The sequence below is a fragment of the Lissotriton helveticus genome, chromosome 3_1, assembly GCF_964261635.1.
Source record: "Lissotriton helveticus chromosome 3_1, aLisHel1.1, whole genome shotgun sequence".
Taxonomy (NCBI): Eukaryota; Metazoa; Chordata; class Amphibia; order Caudata; family Salamandridae; genus Lissotriton; species Lissotriton helveticus.
Window position 1 is genome coordinate 542,143,892 of NC_136061.1, and position 21,668 is coordinate 542,165,559.

General features: G+C 46.3%; 1 protein-coding gene across 1 annotated transcript in view; it reads right to left on the bottom strand.

The window, feature by feature from the left end:
* The window catches only part of PGAP1 (post-GPI attachment to proteins inositol deacylase 1), an 896,430-nt gene that overhangs the window by 354,566 nt on the left and 520,196 nt on the right, over window positions 1–21,668 (bottom strand). The window contains exon 18 of the mRNA XM_078680427.1: window positions 2,224–2,332. Coding sequence (XP_078536553.1) covers window positions 2,224–2,332 — 109 coding nt within the window. The remainder of the gene's footprint in view (window positions 1–2,223; window positions 2,333–21,668) is intronic.

A 21,668-nucleotide genomic window follows, 5' to 3' on the forward strand; every position in this document is an offset into this window, starting at 1 on the left:
AAGAGTGATTTTATTTCCCATGTCTTTACAGACTTTCACGAAGTGTTCCTTTTTGTTGCATTTCCTGCAGGTCACTCTCTTTGCTGGGCACTTTAGATTATTTGCTAAGTGGCTAATATTTCCACATCTATAACATCTCAATCTTTTATTCTCAGATTTTTGTTTATGTACCTCCATTGCACTCACTTTTTACCATTGTCAACTTTCTCTGAAACATTGTGTGCACTACTATATGTTACCAAATTTGTGTCTAGATTCCTTCATTTCTTTTATACGGAAAGCAGCGTGTTCTATATTTTTAACTATGCTTACAGCTTCAATTGTCACGATTTTCTACTAGAATTCTTTTTTTTTAACCTTGTTATCCCTCGTGCACCTTACCAGTTGATCGCTTATGAGAGAGTCAGTCAGTAATCCAAAATCGCACATAGCAGACAATCCTCAGAGGGCAGAAATGTAATTAATTTGTTTTGTTATTCTTTCCTTGTGATCTAGAAAAAACGTGTGCCTTTCTAACATAACATTGATTTTCTCTCCAAACTGTTCTTCTAATTTCTTGAGAGTATTTAGGTATGCGTCCAATTCTAAACATCCTTGTGCATCTTCGTCACCCCCTTGCTCGTCAGTATTTAAATCAGGTAATCAAAAAGTTTCCTTGCATGGGTCCTTAAATTATGTAAGAATATATGCTGTTTACATACAGAGGAGAATGTATCTCCTCCAACAGCAATCAGGTAAGAGTCAAACAATTGTATCCACTTCTTCCAAGGAATCAATGGTTCTCCTAGATCATTCACAAAGGGTGGTGGTTGGGACATTGTAAACGAAAATGGTAGGTAGCAGTCCTATCTGATGTAGGACTGTCTCCCAGGGCACTGGGTCTGTGCTGTGATATTCAGTCAATCGGATTAGACTCAATGTTTACTGCGAAATTTCATTTATTCTTTCGATATCTTCTTTTTAAATGTTCAGATCACATTTACTTTTTCTTGTACGTCATCCTGACAAATCTTTCTTATTATGCATCTCCAATACATTCTCCTTTCCAATGCATTTCGGCGACATTTTCGCCTTCATCAGGGAAACATTCTAGAATATAAACATACCGTTTCAGTAACTTAATATAAAACTATGGTTCACTTTGGTTACATTCTGTGCTCTCTAATTTTATGCTGCGCCATAATAGCTGGCTTCATTCATTCATGGCTATACTCGTGATTACTGATAAATTGATTTCACACCATGTCTCTATCTGCCCTTGCCTATGGCGATTTCTTGATGTTGAACGAAATGCATTGGAAAGGAGAATGTATTGGAGATGCATAATAAGAAAGATTTGTCAGGATGACATACAAGAAAAAGTAAATGTGATCTGAACATTAAAAAAAGAAGATATTGAAAGAATAAATGAAATTTCGCAAAAAACATTGAGTCAAATCCGATTTATTTAAAGCACAGCTGGATATCACAGCACAGACCCAGTGCCCTGGGAGACAGTCCTACATCAGATAGGACTGCTACCTACCAGATTTAATAACCACACTCCAGGGGGGAGTGATTCCTAGGCAGCACGGAAAAATTGCAAAAGTTTGGATAAACAGAGGTGGTGCACGCCCTAAACCTACGCTACATTGTAAACTAAGCGATTGAGTTAAAAAACAAGTTATTATTCATTCATATTTATTCATATTTCGCAAAAGTAGGTATTTGCAGAAAGTGCATTTTATATCAGGGGGGCTATTATTTTTTTCGAGGTATGCATTTTCAGGAGGAATATGATTGTGAGTTAATGAACATTTCTCACACATTAACTTAAAACCGAAATGTCTTTTTAAATAAATGCTGGGAGTTAGACACAATTTAAATATTAATATTTATTCAATTAAACTGATTTGTAGAGATCTACCACAGAATTCTGATGCATTTTGGCCACTGTGGAGCAAACTTATTTGCATTGTTAGGGTATTGTTTACTGCACAGTGCCGCCAAAAGCAGCCGAGAAACATAGATTTAGAAAAAAAAAAAGAGACCACCATGCATGACTTTGAAGTACAGAATAAGATGGGCTTAGGGTTCAGTTCAAAATTATGGAACAGTAAATGCTTCCTAGCATATATTTCTGTACTATTGACCTATCAGTAGAACAAATCATAATAAAATCAACGTAAATGAGAGAAACAGTAGTAAATTTCAGGCGTTCAAATGTACAGTTTTTATTCTTACCTCGTACTGACACTCCTGAGATGAATAAACATTCAGCGTTACAGCGCCACTGTAATTTGCAGGTTTTGCAGTGTGAAGTTTTGCAGAAATGACAGTCAAGGGTTCATCACTGAAATGAAATGTTTAATTTGTTTAGCCATTTACAGTCAGACGAAATATTAATACTCAAAACAATCATGGCCAGGATATATTTGCATTAAAAATGCATTACCGAACGAAGGTAAACAGTAAAGATTAAAAATAGTTTCTTTCTAGAGCTCGTCCTCAGCCAGCAGAAGCAGAGCCTCTCATAAGGCTGATGGTTCCTATTACCGTCATCGTACCACTAGGTAGACTGCACTGGTTCACCTACTTGTTGGTGGATGAAGTCTGTGTTGGGGATTCTCTAGGCGCTGCCTCACCCTGCAGCCATCAACCTGGATACTAATGGTGGATGGTGTATGAACTCATGTCTGTTCAGTGCAGCGCAAAACCTTGGGTAAGGCTGTTCTCTTATCAGGATGGGTAATGCACTGACCCTTCTTTCTCTCTCCCACATATGACCCAAGAAAGGCGTGTGCAGGACAGAAAGGAGAGATCTCTGAAGCTGGTGGATAAGGTAAGACATTTGGCCACTGATGGAGGCGGGTGGGGAAGAGAATAACCGAAGGTAAAACACGTATTGTTGTGGTGTATATTTCTAACCGTACATTATCTCTAGAATAGATACCAAAGCAGTACCTCCCTACTGAGGGTCTGTGAACTGGGCTCACATAGCTGGCAAGTTCTCACATCACTTATGTGTGACATTTACATGGTTTCAATGTACTTATGAGTGATACTGTACTGCCAAATGTGTGACACTTAAAGTAATGACTCATGTATTGACAGTGATTTCTCAGTCACTGACTGGGAACTAACAGCTCAATAAATACACAAGTCACTATTCTCCACTGTGCCCACCAGAATCAGATTCTATTCCTCTCTAATTACGCGCACACAGACATCTGCAGCGATTGCATTAACCTATTGATGTTTCATAAAGTAAATGAGCGCCTTTTCCACTACTCTTTATCATTCATTTAAGGTGTTTGCCTTATTTTATATGCAGTTACTTTTGCATATTTCTAAAAATATATATTTTGAAACACGTATTTTATTTATACACTAAAGGCCAGATGTAGGTAATTCCCATTTACCGATTCTAAAATACCAAATTTTACCGATTCGGTATTTCAGAATCGGTAAATGGGATGTAGATAAAGATTCGGTACATTTTACTGAATCGGTAATATTCGGGATTACCGATTCGGTAAATACCGAATCTGTACCGAATCGGTAATTCCCATTCATTCCTATGGGCCATTCATTCCTATGGGCATTCTCCACGTCCAAAAGACCTTATTCTGGGCCTAGAATGACTTTGCTTTCCACGTCTTGGCACTCTTTTATGCAACACAGTCTATCTGTTAGAGTGTCAGTTTTGTTTATCAATGGTGGCATGTCTGTGCTTCATTTCCAGGAGGAGGAGATTTGCTTCTGTATCCGAGCTAACTAGCATTCTTTGCCCCCCACCCTCAACTGCATACCCTCACTGTTCATTCTGAATACCTGCTGTAATGACCTCTCCCAAATAGATGTATGGGGCGGCAACAGATTACACCAGTGTCGTATTCCTAGGAAGGCTACTAATTTTGGAGTCGGATGGCATATTAGTTGTCTATTTATGTAACTGGTCTTGTTATATTAGGTCAAAATGGTACAGCTATCGAAGTTCTGCACTGTGGTGCTACCTCTGCTCAACAGGAGTTTGAAAAGATTGTTGTTAACTGCCTTCTCCTGAAGACCAGAAAATCAAAGTGCACTTGAGACTGTGGATCCAATTTGAATTGCCCCAAGAATTATATACATATATATATATATATATAAAATCAAAAACACAATTCCTGGGGAAATTCTAATTACAATTGGAAATATATAATGCTATGTACCGTCATGAAAGTTACTTTTGATGGACAGGCTATTCTCTCTGTAGACCCTTTATCTTAGTATTATACATATCTCAGACTGCGACCCGGGAAACTCTTTTAGAAGATGAGGTGATGCAAGCTCCAAGGTGTTACAGTAGCATCACTGGACACTGAGTGGAAGCAATTATATCCAGTACAAAATAATACAAGAACTAGCAAAGCCAATAGGTCTAGAGACTTTGGGAACTGATGGCAATAACTGTTAGTGACGCAGTACAGATTTCCCAATTCTATACAGAAGGGTTAGATTTGAAAAAAAAAGCTTATTGCGTTTATCTGTAGACACGCAGATAGACATGGGCGCCTACAAAATGATGCACCATACTTTTTGAATTTTTTACCTGCCATTTAAACTCAGATTACCAAATAAAGTACATGAAAAAGATTATTTTTTTGGGCTCGCGGGTGGGGAAGCAACATGGGCAGAGGAGTGCCAAAGCAACATCTGGGGGTGCGGGGGAGCATAATGGTGAAAGGGAGAGCAACGTGGAGAGCCGAGGCCTAGGGAGAAAAGCAAACAGGCGAGAGAGAGAGAGAGAGCGCGAGAGAGAGCACGAGAGAGCGCGAGAGAGAGAGCAAAATGGAGCTGGGAGGGAGGAAAAGCATGTGGGGAGAAATCTAAGTGGGCCAGAGAGCACAAGAGAGTGAATGCATTACAGAGTGGGGCTGAGGAGAACCACAAGGACGACAGAAAATAGCACGGATAGGGGCAGAGAAGTACACTAGGGAGACAGCTGAAAAACTCACGTACTCTTGTTTAGTGCTTAAAAAATGAAAAAAGGAGCACCTAAAAATGCAAGCAGCGTAAGGACACAGTAATGCATCCATGCACTAGGGGAGGGGCAAATACAGGAAGTGGAAAGAAAGCCCACAAATGCTTTCAAGACAAAAGCAAATGAAATGACAAAGAAGGCCAAAGATGGTAAGCAACAGGCAGGTTCTAAGCACACTGTAAGCTAACAATGCATCTCGCCATAAACAGCACACGAGCCGTCTAGTAGGGAAGACCAAAATCATGTTTTTGTATAGCGCTTAATGCAGCAGCTTTGCCATTTCTGGGTACTGTAAATAACAGGTTTAATTATTACTTCATTAAATGGTATTCAACTTATCAACCTTCGAAAGTCAATGTAATCACCCCATACAGTTTCAAAATTGTCGAGCCATTTAATCATTTGGAGATCTGTGGACTTACACGGTAGTCGAACAGGTGTTATTATTACTTCATTGAATGGTATTCAACTTATCAACCTTCAAAAGTCAATGGAATCACCCCATACAGTTTCAAAGTTTTCCAGCCATTTAAGGTAGTCGAGAGATAGAGCATCTGTTAAAGGGGCACAGCATCCCCCAGAACCACTGGTACGAAAGGTACCTAGTCTTTCTTCCTAACAAACACTATTAGTTCTCCAGATTCTTCATCTTCAAAAGATTAACCATCAAGACCTAACAAATGTGAATTGAGGGACCTCAGGTCCCTAACCAAAATATGTAATATGTCTAGTCTTCAAAAATAGGAAATAATGCTCACAAATGTGTGAAAGGAGGACATAACTTCTGCCTTGTAAATCTACTGCAATACCCCCATCTCAAGAAACCAACAGTGACTCACCCTTCCAGGATGTGTAATTATTCTTTCAAGCTGAGTCATTTGGCTGCATGTAGCTGTGTCTAATATGTGAAATACTTTGTGAGACTACTGTTTTTACAGCTATTTCGGTGGAAGTACACCCCTGGAGAAAAACATTGTATTGTTGCCCTGTACTGTTCACAGCAGAAAAAGTAATGACAGCCAGCCCTCACTGAACTCAGTCTTTGCATCCTCTCTTCCGCTTATACCAATGACTGCAAAAAGAAGGCTGGCACCTACGTGGATTGGGTATGATTTATTTATTTATTTTATTTATTTACGTAATTTTTATAGCGCAACAAATACCCTGGGGTGTCTCGGCGCTGTAGAGCTAGTGGAGTCAGCCATCCTCTTACTGGTTAAACAACCATGTTTTTAAGAGCCTGCGGAAGCTCATCAGGTTCGGGGCAGTTTTGATGGCCAGTGGCAAAAGATTCCAAAGTTTTGGAGTGGCCACAAGGAAGCGCCTGTCTCCCCAAGTGGCCGTTCTTGTGCGTGGCACAGGAAGGAGACTGGTGTTGGCTGATCTTAATTGTCTTCTAGGAGTATACAGCTGAAAAGCTTCGGTCAGAAACCTGGGTCCTATGCCATGTACTGCCTTATATGCAATGCAGAGGGCCTTAAATTTAATGCGGCTCTCAACTCTCAGCCAGTGAAGCTGGCGAATGCCAAGAGTGGTAGATTTGCGGCGAGGAATGTTTAGAAGAATCCTAGCAGCCGCATTCTGGATGGATTGCAGCTTAGTTATGACACGCTTCTGGGTATGAAGAAAGAGAGCGTTCCCATAATCTATTTTAGAGAAGACTAAGGTAGAGACCAGAGTCTTCACAGCTGAGGCAGGGAGATAAGGTAGTAGTTTCTTAATTTTTTTCAAAATAAAGAATGCTGACGAGACAACCTTGTTGGTGTGGAGGTCGAAAGCCAGCTTGCTGTCGAAAATCACTCCCAGATTTCTGGCTTTTTCCACTGGAACAGGTGGATGGCCGAGCTTTTCCGGCCACCAGCTAGGGGACTATTCAGGGGAGAGTTTTCCAAAGGTCATAATCTCGGTCTTGTCCGAGTTGAGCCTGAGACAATTCGAGGCCATCCAAGTACTGACCTTAAGCATTGCTCTCTGGAAGTTGGCTGCCACAGTGATGATGAAACATATTTACCACTGTAGCAAGAAAAGAGACCTTGTCTCGCAAAACTTGTAGCTAACCCTTTTCTCTGATATAATTGCCAACAGAGAACCTTTTTTTGGGATAAAGTATTTGTCATCATATCAACCCAGATAACAAAAATTTGACGCCAACATGAGCAGCGAAATATGGTGCAGGATAAAACTATTGATCAATTCATTTAACAGCTGATAGACAACCAGATTCCCAAACAGAGAATGTTCATTAGGTTTCCTCAAGACGACAGAAAATGCCTTGCATTGTGGATCTCTTCCTTGGTTCATTGAAAAATCCAACACTTGAGACATAGATGCTCTAAGAAGGCCAGGACGATTCAGAATGTACAAACTGAAGATGCGCAACAGTCTGCTCTTATGCAGATACATCATCCTCTTTTGCCCACCTTGACATCCAGCAATTCATAAAAATAGTCAAGATCGAAAACATTAGGCCCTCTAGGAGACAAAAGTACAGTGAAGGCTGTCCAAATTTAGGCACAAAGAACTACCTACTCCTGCAGCAGTGGAGACAGAAAAACGCACTGTGACTGACTGTATTCATTCAAACTGTCGTGAACATACAGTGACAACTAGATCAAAAATCCAGGCAACCACCATTGCATATCACAAAGCATCCATGCTCTGACCCACTGAATAAAAAAGTTTCAATCTGGCAAGCTGCAAAGAGTTCCAACTTTGAGACCCTTAAGACGTATCTCGATATGAAGGTGCCACACCTGTAAAGACATCTTATGCCAGCTACGAACACCTATCTGAGCACTGCCACATGAGCAGCACAAGCAAACAAATGAAGTCTCATACATGGCGTATGACGTTACAAAGACTAAGTGATTAGTCACCACTGTAAAGGCATCGTCCTCATTCGTGCTGAGGCACGAGTAGCACATAAACTATTGTGAGGAAACAAGGCTGCTCAAACGGTCTTTTCCGAAAAAGGAGCCATTCCTTTTAGTTTTGGACTGTATGAGGCATAAAACTCTCTTCATCTGAGAGGTGAACACCGCCACTCCAAATAAGTGAAGTCTCCTGGTAGGTATTATTTTTTTAATTTGTGAGCATCAGAGAAATCCCGAGCTCAGAGACCAGGGCTACTGCTATGCTTACAATTTGTAAAACATTTTGTTGCAAAACACATTTCAGAAATTATGAAACACCTAGACTCAATGTAAAGACAAATGAACTGTAACTACAACCAACACCTGCAGAACTCGTTCTGCTCGTACTTCAAACAGTCTTTAAACGGTTGAACGCCATACTTACTTCGTTACTGTGGGCGGGCCACCGCAGTTGAGTGGCCCTGGTTACGTTAACCAAAAGGTAAGAGGAAGGGGGTTTGGAGGTGCCACGGCATGATCTGTATAACACGCCGTAAATCTACAAATGCGGTGGCTGGTCAAGGGGGACAATTTTGAGAAGCATCTACTGGCATGTTCGTTGGACGCTGATCATCTCCCCCTGGCATTTATGGAGGGTGCAGAAGTCTCCATGGACCTTACCTATGTTGTACGCCAGATGGCATACATCTGGCAACGTTATGTAGAAGTGGTTCTGAGGCGCACCCCTTCCCATCGAGAACTTACTTTATGGGTACTGGCGCAAGTCCAGCAGATGATGGCCAACATGTCCTTTCAGGCCTGGCGGGACGGCGGGTGTGCACAGCTGGAGGACCTGTACCCGGGCGAGTCCTTCATTACATTTGAAGACACCTGTGAAGACTTTATGCTTAGGCCGGGGCATTTCCTACATTACGTTGGATTGGTGGACCTCAGCCCATGAGTACCCTAAATGTCTTATTGTCCAGCAGTGCAGGTAGACATTTGATCACACATCTTTATAGGGCAAAGAGGGAGGATGCGGTCGGCCCTCCGCCCAGGGTGTGTGCTGCATGGGAGTCAGACCTAGACTTTCCATTGGATGACAGTGCATAGACTAGTATAGGTGCACTTACTCACTCTGTGTTTTGCTACGCCCGCTTTAAGCTGGTGCATTACAATTTCCTCCATAGGACGCATAGGCCTCCCAAGGGTCTACACAGTATATCCCCCACCGGTCCAGATAGGGAGCCACGTGTAACACCAACGAGGAAGACTCTATGCACCTGGCATGGTTGAGTCACACAGTACAGGACTTCTGGGAACAGGAAGTGACGGATATCTGACAGGCAAAACACTAACGAATTGATCATACACCATTAAACTACCGGCTGAGCTATGCTAGGAGACCGAAGGGTCATAAGATGCCCTACAAGTTCCTGCAACTAACGCTAGTCCTCGCTAGGCCCTGGGTGGTTATCACTTGGATGGATAATCATGCCCCTATATTAAAACAGTGGCATAGGGATGTACAGGAGTGGGCACTAGCCGAAGAGGCACACATGAAGCTGACTCGGTGGGATGATACATTGGAGGATGACATCCTGGTATGGAGGTGACACCTTTCTAGACCTGCATGGAGATACGGAATCTTCTGATAGCGATGACACGAGTGAAAGTGAGGGTGATGATACTGGGGAAGAGGTTCAACAGCAGCAATGTTAGTTTGTCTTTGCTGCCTGTTTGGCACGTGGCCTGGTAACATGGCACAATGGAGAAAAGCCGCCCAAGCATCTGTTATTTGAACGATAAACCATTCCATTATGACCTGCTATGTGTTGTGTATAATGTTGCCCATACCGTTGTCTGTTCTTTAACAAAACTGAAAAATGAAGGTTTAAAAAAGAGAACAAACTACAACCACCACCTTTGTGCAGCCTCAGATTGGCAAGGTTGATAATTGAACATCGGCTGATGGGCCTGTGGCTGAGGCCAGTTGGTGAGCCATTGTATTGATGGACTAAGCGGTCCAACCTGCCTGGGCTGTCTCGGACTCCACTGCAAGTGCACAATGTCAAATGCAGTTGTTACATATACTGAGGCAGCAGACCTGATGCACATTAAGTCATGTCAGCAAGTTAATTGTCAGAGGCAGAGTGACAATGGACTGCTCCAGCTGTCTCAGCATGGGATGTGCCTTCCCCCTGGCTCCCTCCAGGAGTGACAGAGGCCTCAAGTAGCTGCTGATGGGAAGCCATTAGCACTTGCTTTGCAGAGGACTGAGGCTGGGGAGAGAAGTGGAGAGCCAAGGGGGTGTGGTTTTGGTGAGGGTGAGCGAGGAAGCACATAAGTATATTTGTGTTCCCCTCCCCTCCATGGAAAAGGCGGAGATAAATTAGTGTCTGATGTTCTCCTTTGGCTGCTAGATATCAATTCCTGCACTCAACAGGGAGACGTTTTAGCATTAATCGACTCTGAAACTAGGAAATCAGGTCCCTGTCCTAGCGTCAGCTCAACATCCTGTGATTCTGGGAAAAACACTTAATCTACCCAAGGCTAAAAAAAACAAGCATTTACAATGCAATGGTTTTGCCTTTGTTAAAGTTAGAGCTATTGGCATTGCTCTTGACACTCTGAAGCTCCACTCTGAAGCTCCACTCTGCACTCTGAAGCTCCACTCTGCACTCTGAAGCTCCACTCTGCACTCTGAAGCTCCACTCTGCACTCTGAAGCTCCACTCTGCACTCTGAAGCTCCACTCTGCACTCTGAAGCTGCACTCTGAAGCTCCACTCTGCACTCTGAAGCTCCACTCTGCACTCTGAAGCTCCACTCTCCACTCTGAAGCTCCACTCTGAAGCTCCACTCTGAAGCTCCACTCTGAAGCTCCACTCTGAAGCTCCACTCTGAAGCTCCACTCTGAAGCTCCACTCTGAAGCTCCACTCTGAAGCTCCACTCTGCACTCTGAAGCTCCACTCTGCACTCTGAAGCTCCACTCTGAAGCTCCACTCTGAAGCTCCACTCTGAAGCTCCACTCTGAAGCTCCACTCTGAAGCTCCACTCTGAAGCTCCACTCTGAAGCTCCACTCTGAAGCTCCACTCTGAAGCTCCACTCTGAAGCTCCACTCTGAAGCTCCACTCTGAAGCTCCACTCTGCACTCTGAAGCTCCACTCTGCACTCTGAAGCTCCACTCTGCACTCTGAAGCTCCACTCTGAAGCTCCACTCTGCACTCTGAAGCTCCACTCTGAAGCTCCACTCTGAAGCTCCACTCTGCACTCTGAAGCTCCACTCTGCACTCTGAAGCTCCACTCTGAATCTGCACTCTGAAGCTCCACTCTGAAGCTCCACTCTGAAGCTCCACTCTGAAGCTCCACTCTGAAGCTCCACTCTGAAGCTCCACTCTGAAGCTCCACTCTGAAGCTCCACTATGAAGCTCCACTCTGCACTCTGAAGCTCCACTCTGAAGCTCCACTCTGCACTCTGAAGCTCCACTCTGCACTCTGAAGCTCCACTCTGAATCTGCACTCTGCAGCTCCACTCTGAATCTGCAGCTCCACTCTGCACTCTGAATCTGCACTCTGCAGCTCCACTCTGATTCTGCAGCTCCACTCTGAAGCTCCACTCTGAAGCTCCACTCTGAAGCTCCACTCTGAAGCTCCACTCTGAAGCTCCACTCTGAAGCTCCACTCTGAAGCTCCACTCTGAAGCTCCACTCTGAAGCTCCACTCTGAAGCTCCACTCTGAAGCTCCACTCTGAAGCTCCACTCTGAAGCTCCACTCTGAAGCTCCACTCTGAAGCTCCACTCTGAAGCTCCACTCTGCACTCTGAAGCTCCACTCTGAAGCTCCACTCTGCACTCTGAAGCTCCACTCTGAAGCTCCACTCTGCACTCTGAAGCTCCACTCTGCACTCTGAAGCTCCACTCTGCACTCTGAAGCTCCACTCTGAAGCTCCACTCTGCACTCTGAAGCTCCACTCTGAAGCTCCACTCTGCACTCTGAAGCTCCACTCTGAAGCTCCACTCTGCACTCTGAAGCTCCACTCTGAAGCTCCACTCTGCACTCTGAAGCTCCACTCTGAAGCTCCACTCTGCACTCTGAAGCTCCACTCTGAAGCTCCACTCTGCACTCTGAAGCTCCACTCTGCACTCTGAAGCTCCACTCTGCACTCTGAAGCTCCACTCTGCACTCTGAAGCTCCACTCTGCACTCTGAAGCTCCACTCTGAAGCTCCACTCTGAAGCTCCACTCTGAAGCTCCACTCTGAAGCTCCACTCTGAAGCTCCACTCTGAAGCTCCACTCTGAAGCTCCACTCTGAAGCTCCACTCTGAAGCTCCACTCTGAAGCTCCACTCTGAAGCTCCACTCTGAAGCTCCACTCTGCACTCTGAAGCTGCACTCTGAAGCTCCACTCTGAAGCTCCACTCTGCACTCTGAAGCTCCACTCTGCACTCTGAAGCTCCACTCTGAAGCTCCACTCTCCACTCTGAAGCTCCACTCTGAAGCTCCACTCTGAAGCTCCACTCTGAAGCTCCACTCTGAAGCTCCACTCTGAAGCTCCACTCTGAAGCTCCACTCTGAAGCTCCACTCTGAAGCTCCACTCTGAAGCTCCACTCTGCACTCTGAATCTGCACTCTGAAGCTCCACTCTGCACTCTGAAGCTCCACTCTGAATCTGCACTCTGAAGCTCCACTCTGCACTCTGAAGCTCCACTCTGCACTCTGAAGCTCCACTCTGAATCTGCACTCTGAAGCTCCACTCTGAAGCTCCACTCTGCACTCTGAAGCTCCACTCTGAATCTGCACTCTGAAGCTCCACTCTGCACTCTGAAGCTCCACTCTGCACTCTGAAGCTCCACTCTGAAGCTCCACTCTGCACTCTGAAGATCCACTCTGCACTCTGAAGCTCCACTCTGAAGCTCCACTCTGCACTCTGAAGCTCCACTCTGCACTCTGAAGCTCCACTCTGCACTCTGAAGCTCCACTCTGAAGCTCCACTCTGCACTCTGAAGCTCCACTCTGAAGCTCCACTCTGAAGCTCCACTCTGCACTCTGAAGCTCCACTCTGCACTCTGAAGCTCCACTCTGCACTCTGAAGCTCCACTCTGAAGCTCCACTCTGAAGCTCCACTCTGAAGCTCCACTCTGAAGCTCCACTCTGAAGCTCCACTCTGAAGCTCCACTCTGAAGCTCCACTCTGAAGCTCCACTCTGAAGCTCCACTCTGAAGCTCCACTCTGAAGCTCCACTCTGCACTCTGAAGCTCCACTCTGAAGCTCCACTCTGCACTCTGAATCTGCACTCTGAAGCTCCACTCTGCACTCTGAAGCTCCACTCTGAATCTGCACTCTGAAGCTCCACTCTGCACTCTGAAGCTCCACTCTGCACTCTGAAGCTCCACTCTGAATCTGCACTCTGAAGCTCCACTCTGAAGCTCCACTCTGCACTCTGAAGCTCCACTCTGAATCTGCACTCTGAAGCTCCACTCTGCACTCTGAAGCTCCACTCTGCACTCTGAAGCTCCACTCTGAAGCTCCACTCTGCACTCTGAAGATCCACTCTGCACTCTGAAGCTCCACTCTGAAGCTCCACTCTGAAGCTCCACTCTGCACTCTGAAGCTCCACTCTGAATCTGCACTCTGAAGCTCCACTCTGAAGCTCCACTCTGCACTCTGAAGCTCCACTCTGAAGCTCCACTCTGAAGCTCCACTCTGCACTCTGAAGCTCCACTCTGAAGCTCCACTCTGAAGCTCCACTCTGAAGCTCCACTCTGCACTCTGAAGCTCCACTCTGCACTCTGAAGCTCCACTCTGCACTCTGAAGCTCCACTCTGAAGCTCCACTCTGAAGCTCCACTCTGAAGCTCCACTCTGAAGCTCCACTCTGAAGCTCCACTCTGAAGCTCCACTCTGAAGCTCCACTCTGAAGCTCCACTCTGAAGCTCCACTCTGCACTCTGAAGCTCCACTCTGAAGCTCCACTCTGCACTCTGAAGCTCCACTCTGAAGCTCCACTCTGCACTCTGAAGCTCCACTCTGAATCTGCACTCTGAAGCTCCACTCTGCACTCTGAAGCTCCACTCTGAATCTGCACTCTGAAGCTCCACTCTGCACTCTGAAGCTCCACTCTGAATCTGCACTCTGAAGCTCCACTCTGCACTCTGAAGCTCCACTCTGAAGCTCCACTCTGCACTCTGAAGCTCCACTCTGAAGCTCCACTCTGCACTCTGAAGCTCCACTCTGAAGCTCCACTCTGCACTCTGAAGCTCCACTCTGCACTCTGAAGCTCCACTCTGAAGCTCCACTCTGAAGCTCCACTCTGAAGCTCCACTCTGAAGCTCCACTCTGAAGCTCCACTCTGAAGCTCCACTCTGAAGCTCCACTCTGCACTCTGAAGCTCCACTCTGCACTCTGAAGCTCCACTCTGCACTCTGAAGCTCCACTCTGCACTCTGAAGCTCCACTCTGAAGCTCCACTCTGAAGCTCCACTCTGAAGCTCCACTCTGAAGCTCCACTCTGAAGCTCCACTCTGAAGCTCCACTCTGAAGCTCCACTCTGAAGCTCCACTCTGAATCTGCACTCTGAAGCTCCACTCTGAATCTGCACTCTGAAGCTCCACTCTGAATCTGCACTCTGAAGCTCCACTCTGCACTCTGAAGCTCCACTCTGAATCTGCACTCTGAAGCTGCACTCTGAAGCTCCACTCTGAAGCTCCACTCTGAAGCTCCACTCTGAAGCTCCACTCTGAAGCTCCACTCTGAATCTGCACTCTGAAGCTCCACTCTGAAGCTCCACTCTGAAGCTCCACTCTGAAGCTCCACTCTGAAGCTCCACTCTGAAGCTCCACTCTGAAGCTCCACTCTGAAGCTCCACTCTGAAGCTCCACTCTGCACTCTGAATCTGCACTCTGAAGCTCCACTCTGCACTCTGAAGCTCCACTCTGCACTCTGAAGCTCCACTCTGAAGCTCCACTCTGAAGCTCCACTCTGAAGCTCCACTCTGAAGCTCCACTCTGAAGCTCCACTCTGAAGCTCCACTCTGAAGCTCCACTCTGCACTCTGAAGCTCCACTCTGCACTCTGAAGCTCCACTCTGCACTCTGAAGCTCCACTCTGAAGCTCCACTCTGAAGCTCCACTCTGAAGCTCCACTCTGAAGCTCCACTCTGAAGCTCCACTCTGAAGCTCCACTCTGAAGCTCCACTCTGAAGCTCCACTCTGAAGCTCCACTCTGAAGCTCCACTCTGAAGCTCCACTCTGCACTCTGAAGCTCCACTCTGAAGCTCCACTCTGCACTCTGAAGCTCCACTCTGCACTCTGAAGCTCCACTCTGAAGCTCCACTCTGCACTCTGAAGCTCCACTCTGAAGCTCCACTCTGCACTCTGAAGCTCCACTCTGCACTCTGAAGCTCCACTCTGAAGCTCCACTCTGCACTCTGAAGCTCCACTCTGCACTCTGAAGCTCCACTCTGAAGCTCCACTCTGCACTCTGAAGCTCCACTCTGAAGCTCCACTCTGCACTCTGAAGCTCCACTCTGAAGCTCCACTCTGAAGCTCCACTCTGAAGCTCCACTCTGCACTCTGAAGCTCCACTCTGAATCTGCACTCTGAAGCTCCACTCTGCACTCTGAAGCTCCACTCTGAAGCTCCACTCTGCACTCTGAAGATCCACTCTGCACTCTGAAGCTCCACTCTGAAGCTCCACTCTGAAGCTCCACTCTGCACTCTGAAGCTCCACTCTGAATCTGCACTCTGAAGCTCCACTCTGAAGCTCCACTCTGAAGCTCCACTCTGAAGCTCCACTCTGAAGCTCCACTCTGAAGCTCCACTCTGAAGCTCCACTCTGAAGCTCCACTCTGAAGCTCCACTCTGAAGCTCCACTCTGCACCCTGAAGCTCCACTCTGCACTCTGAAGCTCCACTCTGAAGCTCCACTCTGCACTCTGAAGCTCCACTCTGCACTCTGAAGCTCCACTCTGAAGCTCCACTCTGAAGCTCCACTCTGCACTCTGAAGCTCCACTCTGAAGCTCCACTCTGAAGCTCCACTCTGAAGCTCCACTCTGAAGCTCCACTCTGAAGCTCCACTCTGAAGCTCCACTCTGAAGCTCCACTCTGAAGCTCCACTCTGAAGCTCCACTCTGCACTCTGAAGCTCCACTCTGAATCTGCACTCTGAAGCTCCACTCTGCACTCTGAAGCTCCACTCTGAATCTGCACTCTGAAGCTCCACTCTGCACTCTGAAGCTCCACTCTGAAGCTCCACTCTGAAGCTCCACTCTGAAGCTCCACTCTGAAGCTCCACTCTGAAGCTCCACTCTGAAGCTCCACTCTGCACTCTGAAGCTCCACTCTGAAGCTCCACTCTGCACTCTGAAGCTCCACTCTGAAGCTCCACTCTGCACTCTGAAGCTCCACTGAAGCTACACACCGCGCAGGGCAGCTCTGGATGCTGATGCGAGAGGCCAGCTGGGAGGCGCGCTGCTCGTCTTCCTGCTCGTGCTGACTCGGAGAGAAAACTTGTTTTCATTGGGAGAGCGGCCTTCAAAGACCCGGTCACTGCGCCTCTCCGAGTGTTTAGCTTGGGATAAAATGGGCGCAGTGTTGTGGTGATGACAGTAGAGCAAGGGAGGTGCCGGCAATGCCGGACCAGACTCGGGGGCGTTCCCGGCGTCGCGTGACGTCGGCAAAAGGCAAAGAATGTCAGGAACGCCCCCGTGTCTGGTCCGGCATTGACGGACAGGCCCCTCGTCCAATGGCAAGGCTCCGTTTACGGAGCCAGCCAATCAATGACGAGGGCCGACCCAAAGCACCCTACAGTTCTCAACAGGATTTCGCCTGCGCGAAAAGCTGCGCAGAGCGCAGCTTTCGCTAGGCAAAACCTAAAAAGGAACCTGACCTTCTGTATTGCTATCTGGAGCAGCTGAAATACGCTCCAGTGCCTCTGGGCCAAGTTTGTGCTATCTAAAATTGCATGTACGTGAGGAAAGTGACACCATTTTTTGTTATTTTTGCATCATTCCCTTTGTCAGAACTTACACATGATGCTAGAAGCAAATAAATTAAAACATCAGATGCACTTTTCACCAGTCTCTGATCAATAGAGTGCCTCTCTTAAGTACTTTAAAATACTGTGAATATCTAAAACGGGTGAGTGTAAAAGGCAACTTAGTTCTGCGTCATGTCCTTTTTCCCAGGGGACTTTAATTAAAATATCTACCGCAAATTTGTGGATAAAAAGCTATGAAAAATGAGTTTCCAGTATTTTTGATAATTCTGTGCTTCCAACATGTTTTTTCCATTGGAAAGTAGTTTCTAATTGAGGTCCTTCTCATACATATGTTTTAATGTCTGGGTATATAAAAGTATATATTTAATTCAATAAATGGTATGGACAGCTATACAAGGAACCAAAGTGTAAAGTGAAGGGCTAAAATTTACTAACAGGAAGATACCACTGAAAAGGTCCTTAGGGCTGCAGAGTCATGTAAGTAATATATACTTGTGCCTCCGCAACCATACCATTTTTAAATATTGGGGCCCAAGATGGCCGAGCGCCGGAGCGCCTGAGCGCACGCGGCTGCTGAGTGCTCTAGTCAGACTACTCTTTTCCCGGGCCCCCAAAACCACTTTAGGTCTGAGAGTGGGCGGGCATTGTGTCCCTTGAGGCGTGATAAAGGATTCCACCTCATGAGGTTTTAATTCTCCTAAGCACTGAAAACAGGAGAAATGCAAACTCGGTGAACCTGGCAACATCATGACTGCGGCACCAGCACTCCTGGGTGCTAGGGGTCAGAATGCTGGCCCAGAGTGTGTATAGGAAAGGGCGTCCATTGCAGATTGAAAAGTGACCCACACCAAGTATTAAGAGGGACAGGAAGTATACTGGAACCGCACACCAGCACCTCCCATTGGCTGAAGAGTGTTGTGACGCAAGAATGGAGGAGTGGGAGAGGCCCTAATAGTTAGCAGCATCCCAGGGGGGAGTGAATGAATGTCAATGCCTGACTGTCGATCATGGAGGTCTTGTCAAAACAGGCAAGACCTGCACTTAGAAAGTGCTGTAGCACTGCACTTAACATGCCTTCCAAAGAAACAAAAAGAAAAAAAACTAAGATTCATTTGACTTTTTCTCTACCACTATACCCTCAGGGTAGAGGAACAGTGATAAGGCGGCGATGGACATAGCCAGTTTAGCTGATGCATGGAATTCCAGAAGGGAATATAATCCTTTCAGCTCTAAGAGACCTGAAGTGATCCACATCAGATATCGAGTGGAAACAACAATGGCCTCACTGACCAGCAGCTGCACTAAACAGAGGGGACAGTACAGGATAACAAGATATAGATTGGCAAGCGGGAGTCCTTGGTGACAGTGCTGCAGGATAACAAGAAGCTCAGGGGAGTGCTTCGTTCCAGTTATAGTTTGCATGGAGACTCAAAATGAATGTTTGGAAGACCAGATTTCTGCAGCTAACGATCTCTGGCTTTCGCACCAACAACAGCACAGAGATAGCCTTCATTGTGGCCACAGATGACATCAGAAGCATCCTTGACAGAGGAGAAACAGCTGCACTCATCCTCAAAGACCTCTCCGCATCTTTAGATATGGTTTCCCACAAGTCGCGCACAAGAAAGCGTCAGCACTTAGGTATCTGCGGACCAGCTCTCAGGTGGATATACTCCTTCCTCACAGACAGAATTCAATGAGTTAGTCTTCCCCCCCTACATCTCAGATCCCAAGAAACTCATCTGCAGAGTCCCACAAGGACCATCGCTCAGCTCAACACTCTTCAACATCTACATGATGCCCCCAGTGGACATCGTCAGAGCCCAAGGCATCAACATAGTATCCTTCATGAATGACACACAGCTCATCCTCTCCCTTACCGACTCAACCAGCACCGCAGAAGCAAAGTTTGCAGCTGCATGAGCAACGTCGCTGCTTGGCTGAAAAGAAACTGCCATTAGCTAAAAACAGACAAAACTGAAGTTCTAATCTTCAGCAACAACCATTCCCCCTGTGACCTCTCTTAGTGGCCCTCCGAACTTGGCCTCCCACCCACCCCTGCGGATCATGCCAAGAACCTGTTGTTCATCCTGAACACCAACCGCTCCATGAGCTGACATGTTAACAGAGTCTCCTCATCATGCTTGCACATCCAGCAAATGCTATGCAAGATTTTCAAGTGGATCCCACTGTACACCAGACAAATGGTCACCCCGGCTATTATCACAAGTAGACTTGATTACGGAAATGCCCTCTACATCAGAATCCCAGTCCATGTCCAAATCACCCAAACGCCGTCTCCAGACTCATACTGAATATTCCGCAAAATAACCACATCTCTGCACACCTCAACAATCTTCACTGGCTTCTAGTCCAGGAAAGATCTAAGTTTAAACTACTAACCCCACCTACAAAGCTCTCCACACTAGTCCACCTTACCTCAACCACCACCTCCACTTCTACCAACCCACCACACACCTTCTATCTGCGTCCCAGGCAAGAGCACAACTCTCTGGCATCAAGAAGACCAGAAGCGGAGGACGCTCCTTCTCATACCTCGCAGCCAAGACCTGGAACGACCTACTGAAACACCTCTGAATGTGTCCTCCCCCTCATGGACTTCCAAAGGAACCTCAAGACATGGCTCTTCCAGATGAAACTGGCATGATCTCCTTCTCCCTCGTAGGGCAGCCCTACTCAGCATCTGGATACCCTCACAGGATATCAGCTGAGCTCTAAAAATTCACATAACATAACATCCACCTGTTGGGAGTTACGAGCAATCTGGTAAGGAAATCATCAAGACAAGTAACAAGAGGATTTTGAATTTCAAAGACCCTCCTGCGGAAGATGGCTTCAAAGTTATAGTAATGAATCCAGTAATGAAGGCATACCGACACTTGACAAAGAAAACGGATAGTACTAAGAAATCCAGTTGAGCTGCCGTACTGGAACTTAAGGCCCCAAGAGAAAGAACATTATTTCAGGAGGGCATCCAGTCGCAAGACAACTACCATGGATGGAGACCCAATTTAGATTTTTCCAGGTTACAGAACAGGTGACAGAGAATAGGAGACAGAGATTGCAAGCCATCAAAAAGTTAGTTCAGTCAAATTAGGCCTGAAGACATCTCTTTGGCATCCTGCCAAGATTAACGTAATCCCTGAGGGCTGATTTCATGTTTACAAAGAGATTCAAGCACAAGGGACCTTCCCACAAGCAAAGAAAAGGGAGTGGCAAGAACTTTGATGGGATATGAACTAGGCACTGTTATACTGGACTCGACCCGAGCTGCTGCTAGGATTAGCATGACTGTAACATGCCTGCGGGGCAGAGAATAAGGGAATCCTTTCTGTTTGAGGTGGAGTGTAATCACTGGTTGGGTGATGGGGATCTGTTTTCTTTTTCCTGCTCCACCCATCCCCTTCGCGCCCCCCACTCCTCCAGCTCAATTGCTTTAGGAGGTGGGTTATTGTGGGAAAATAGCAGGAGAACTCGGAGATAAGTCATACTGTTTTACTTTACTTGCCGTTATGTTCATACCTCTGTGCTTTGTTGGAGCCCTTCGTTTAAGCATGAAGGGTGTTACAATAATAAAAATGATTTAGGGCCAGATGTATCAAAAGTTTTTACCCATTCTGTGCCTATGGGAAAATGTGTTCGTACATATGGCCCATAATTCCAAAATCAATGTATTCTGTAATTGCATGGTATTTGGCGACAGTGAAATGCTGCGCCAAATTGATCACTGTTATCCAGTCAATTCAATCTAGATACGTTCTGACACAACTACTTGTGATGATCCCAGATACTAACCCTTATTATGAGGTACACAGGGAGATTTAGCAGGGCTGTGTACTAATTATAAATATTAGGATATTGGTATCATGTCCTCTTTAGAGGTGTTTCTAACATAATTAGTTTACATTGATGATTTTGAGCAAATGCTCTTTACAAATTACAGTGTTGGCAGTAATTCTTTTACATTTATATTGAACTGGACCCCTAAACACTAATGAGCCTGTGAACATGGTCTGACGTTAGATCCAGCATGCACCCTCAGCTTTGCCAGTACACTTCACAGCTGACATGCAACACGCTTGTGCATATAAAGCTCTGCCAGTCATTCTGATCCTGACCAGCACATATCCTGGGTACACACAGCTGTGGATGTTCCCTGTGTTAAGCCAGATCTGCCTTTGCAAATTAACCTTGATATAGATTTACAACGTGCACACACAGTTCTACCGATGGGCCTTAACATCTCCACACATCATGTGTTCACAAAGCTCTATTGCTGCACCTCAAATGTGATCTGCACATACACACAGCTCTACCTGCGCACCTCAATCATGACCTGTTCATACCCTATGTGCGATCAGTGTACATCACCCCTACCCTGTACATCTTGCACTGCCAGTGCACCTCACTCTAAACCTGCAAGTACACTGTTCACCCACAACCTTCCCACTGCACCTCAGTCATCAAGTGCATTTAAGATGTACAGGAAGATTTACCATTGCTATTCAGTATTGAAAACACAGCTGTGGCTTGTAGGAGTATGAGCCCTGAGGACCTAAGATTGAGCAGGAAACTGGGGTTCAGCAGAAGCCTCATACATGTGGAGCTGAGTACCACCCTTGAGGATTCAAATTGACCATGGCCCTTGCTGTGGGACCCTGTAATTGATTAGGAACCCATGGGACAGGCATGGAAGTGACTAGAGCACTAGTGGACCTGAGGGTAAATAGTAGACTAACAGAACCACATGGCCGCTAATGGTCGAGGTCAGACTGAGCAAGAACTACAAGGCTCAAG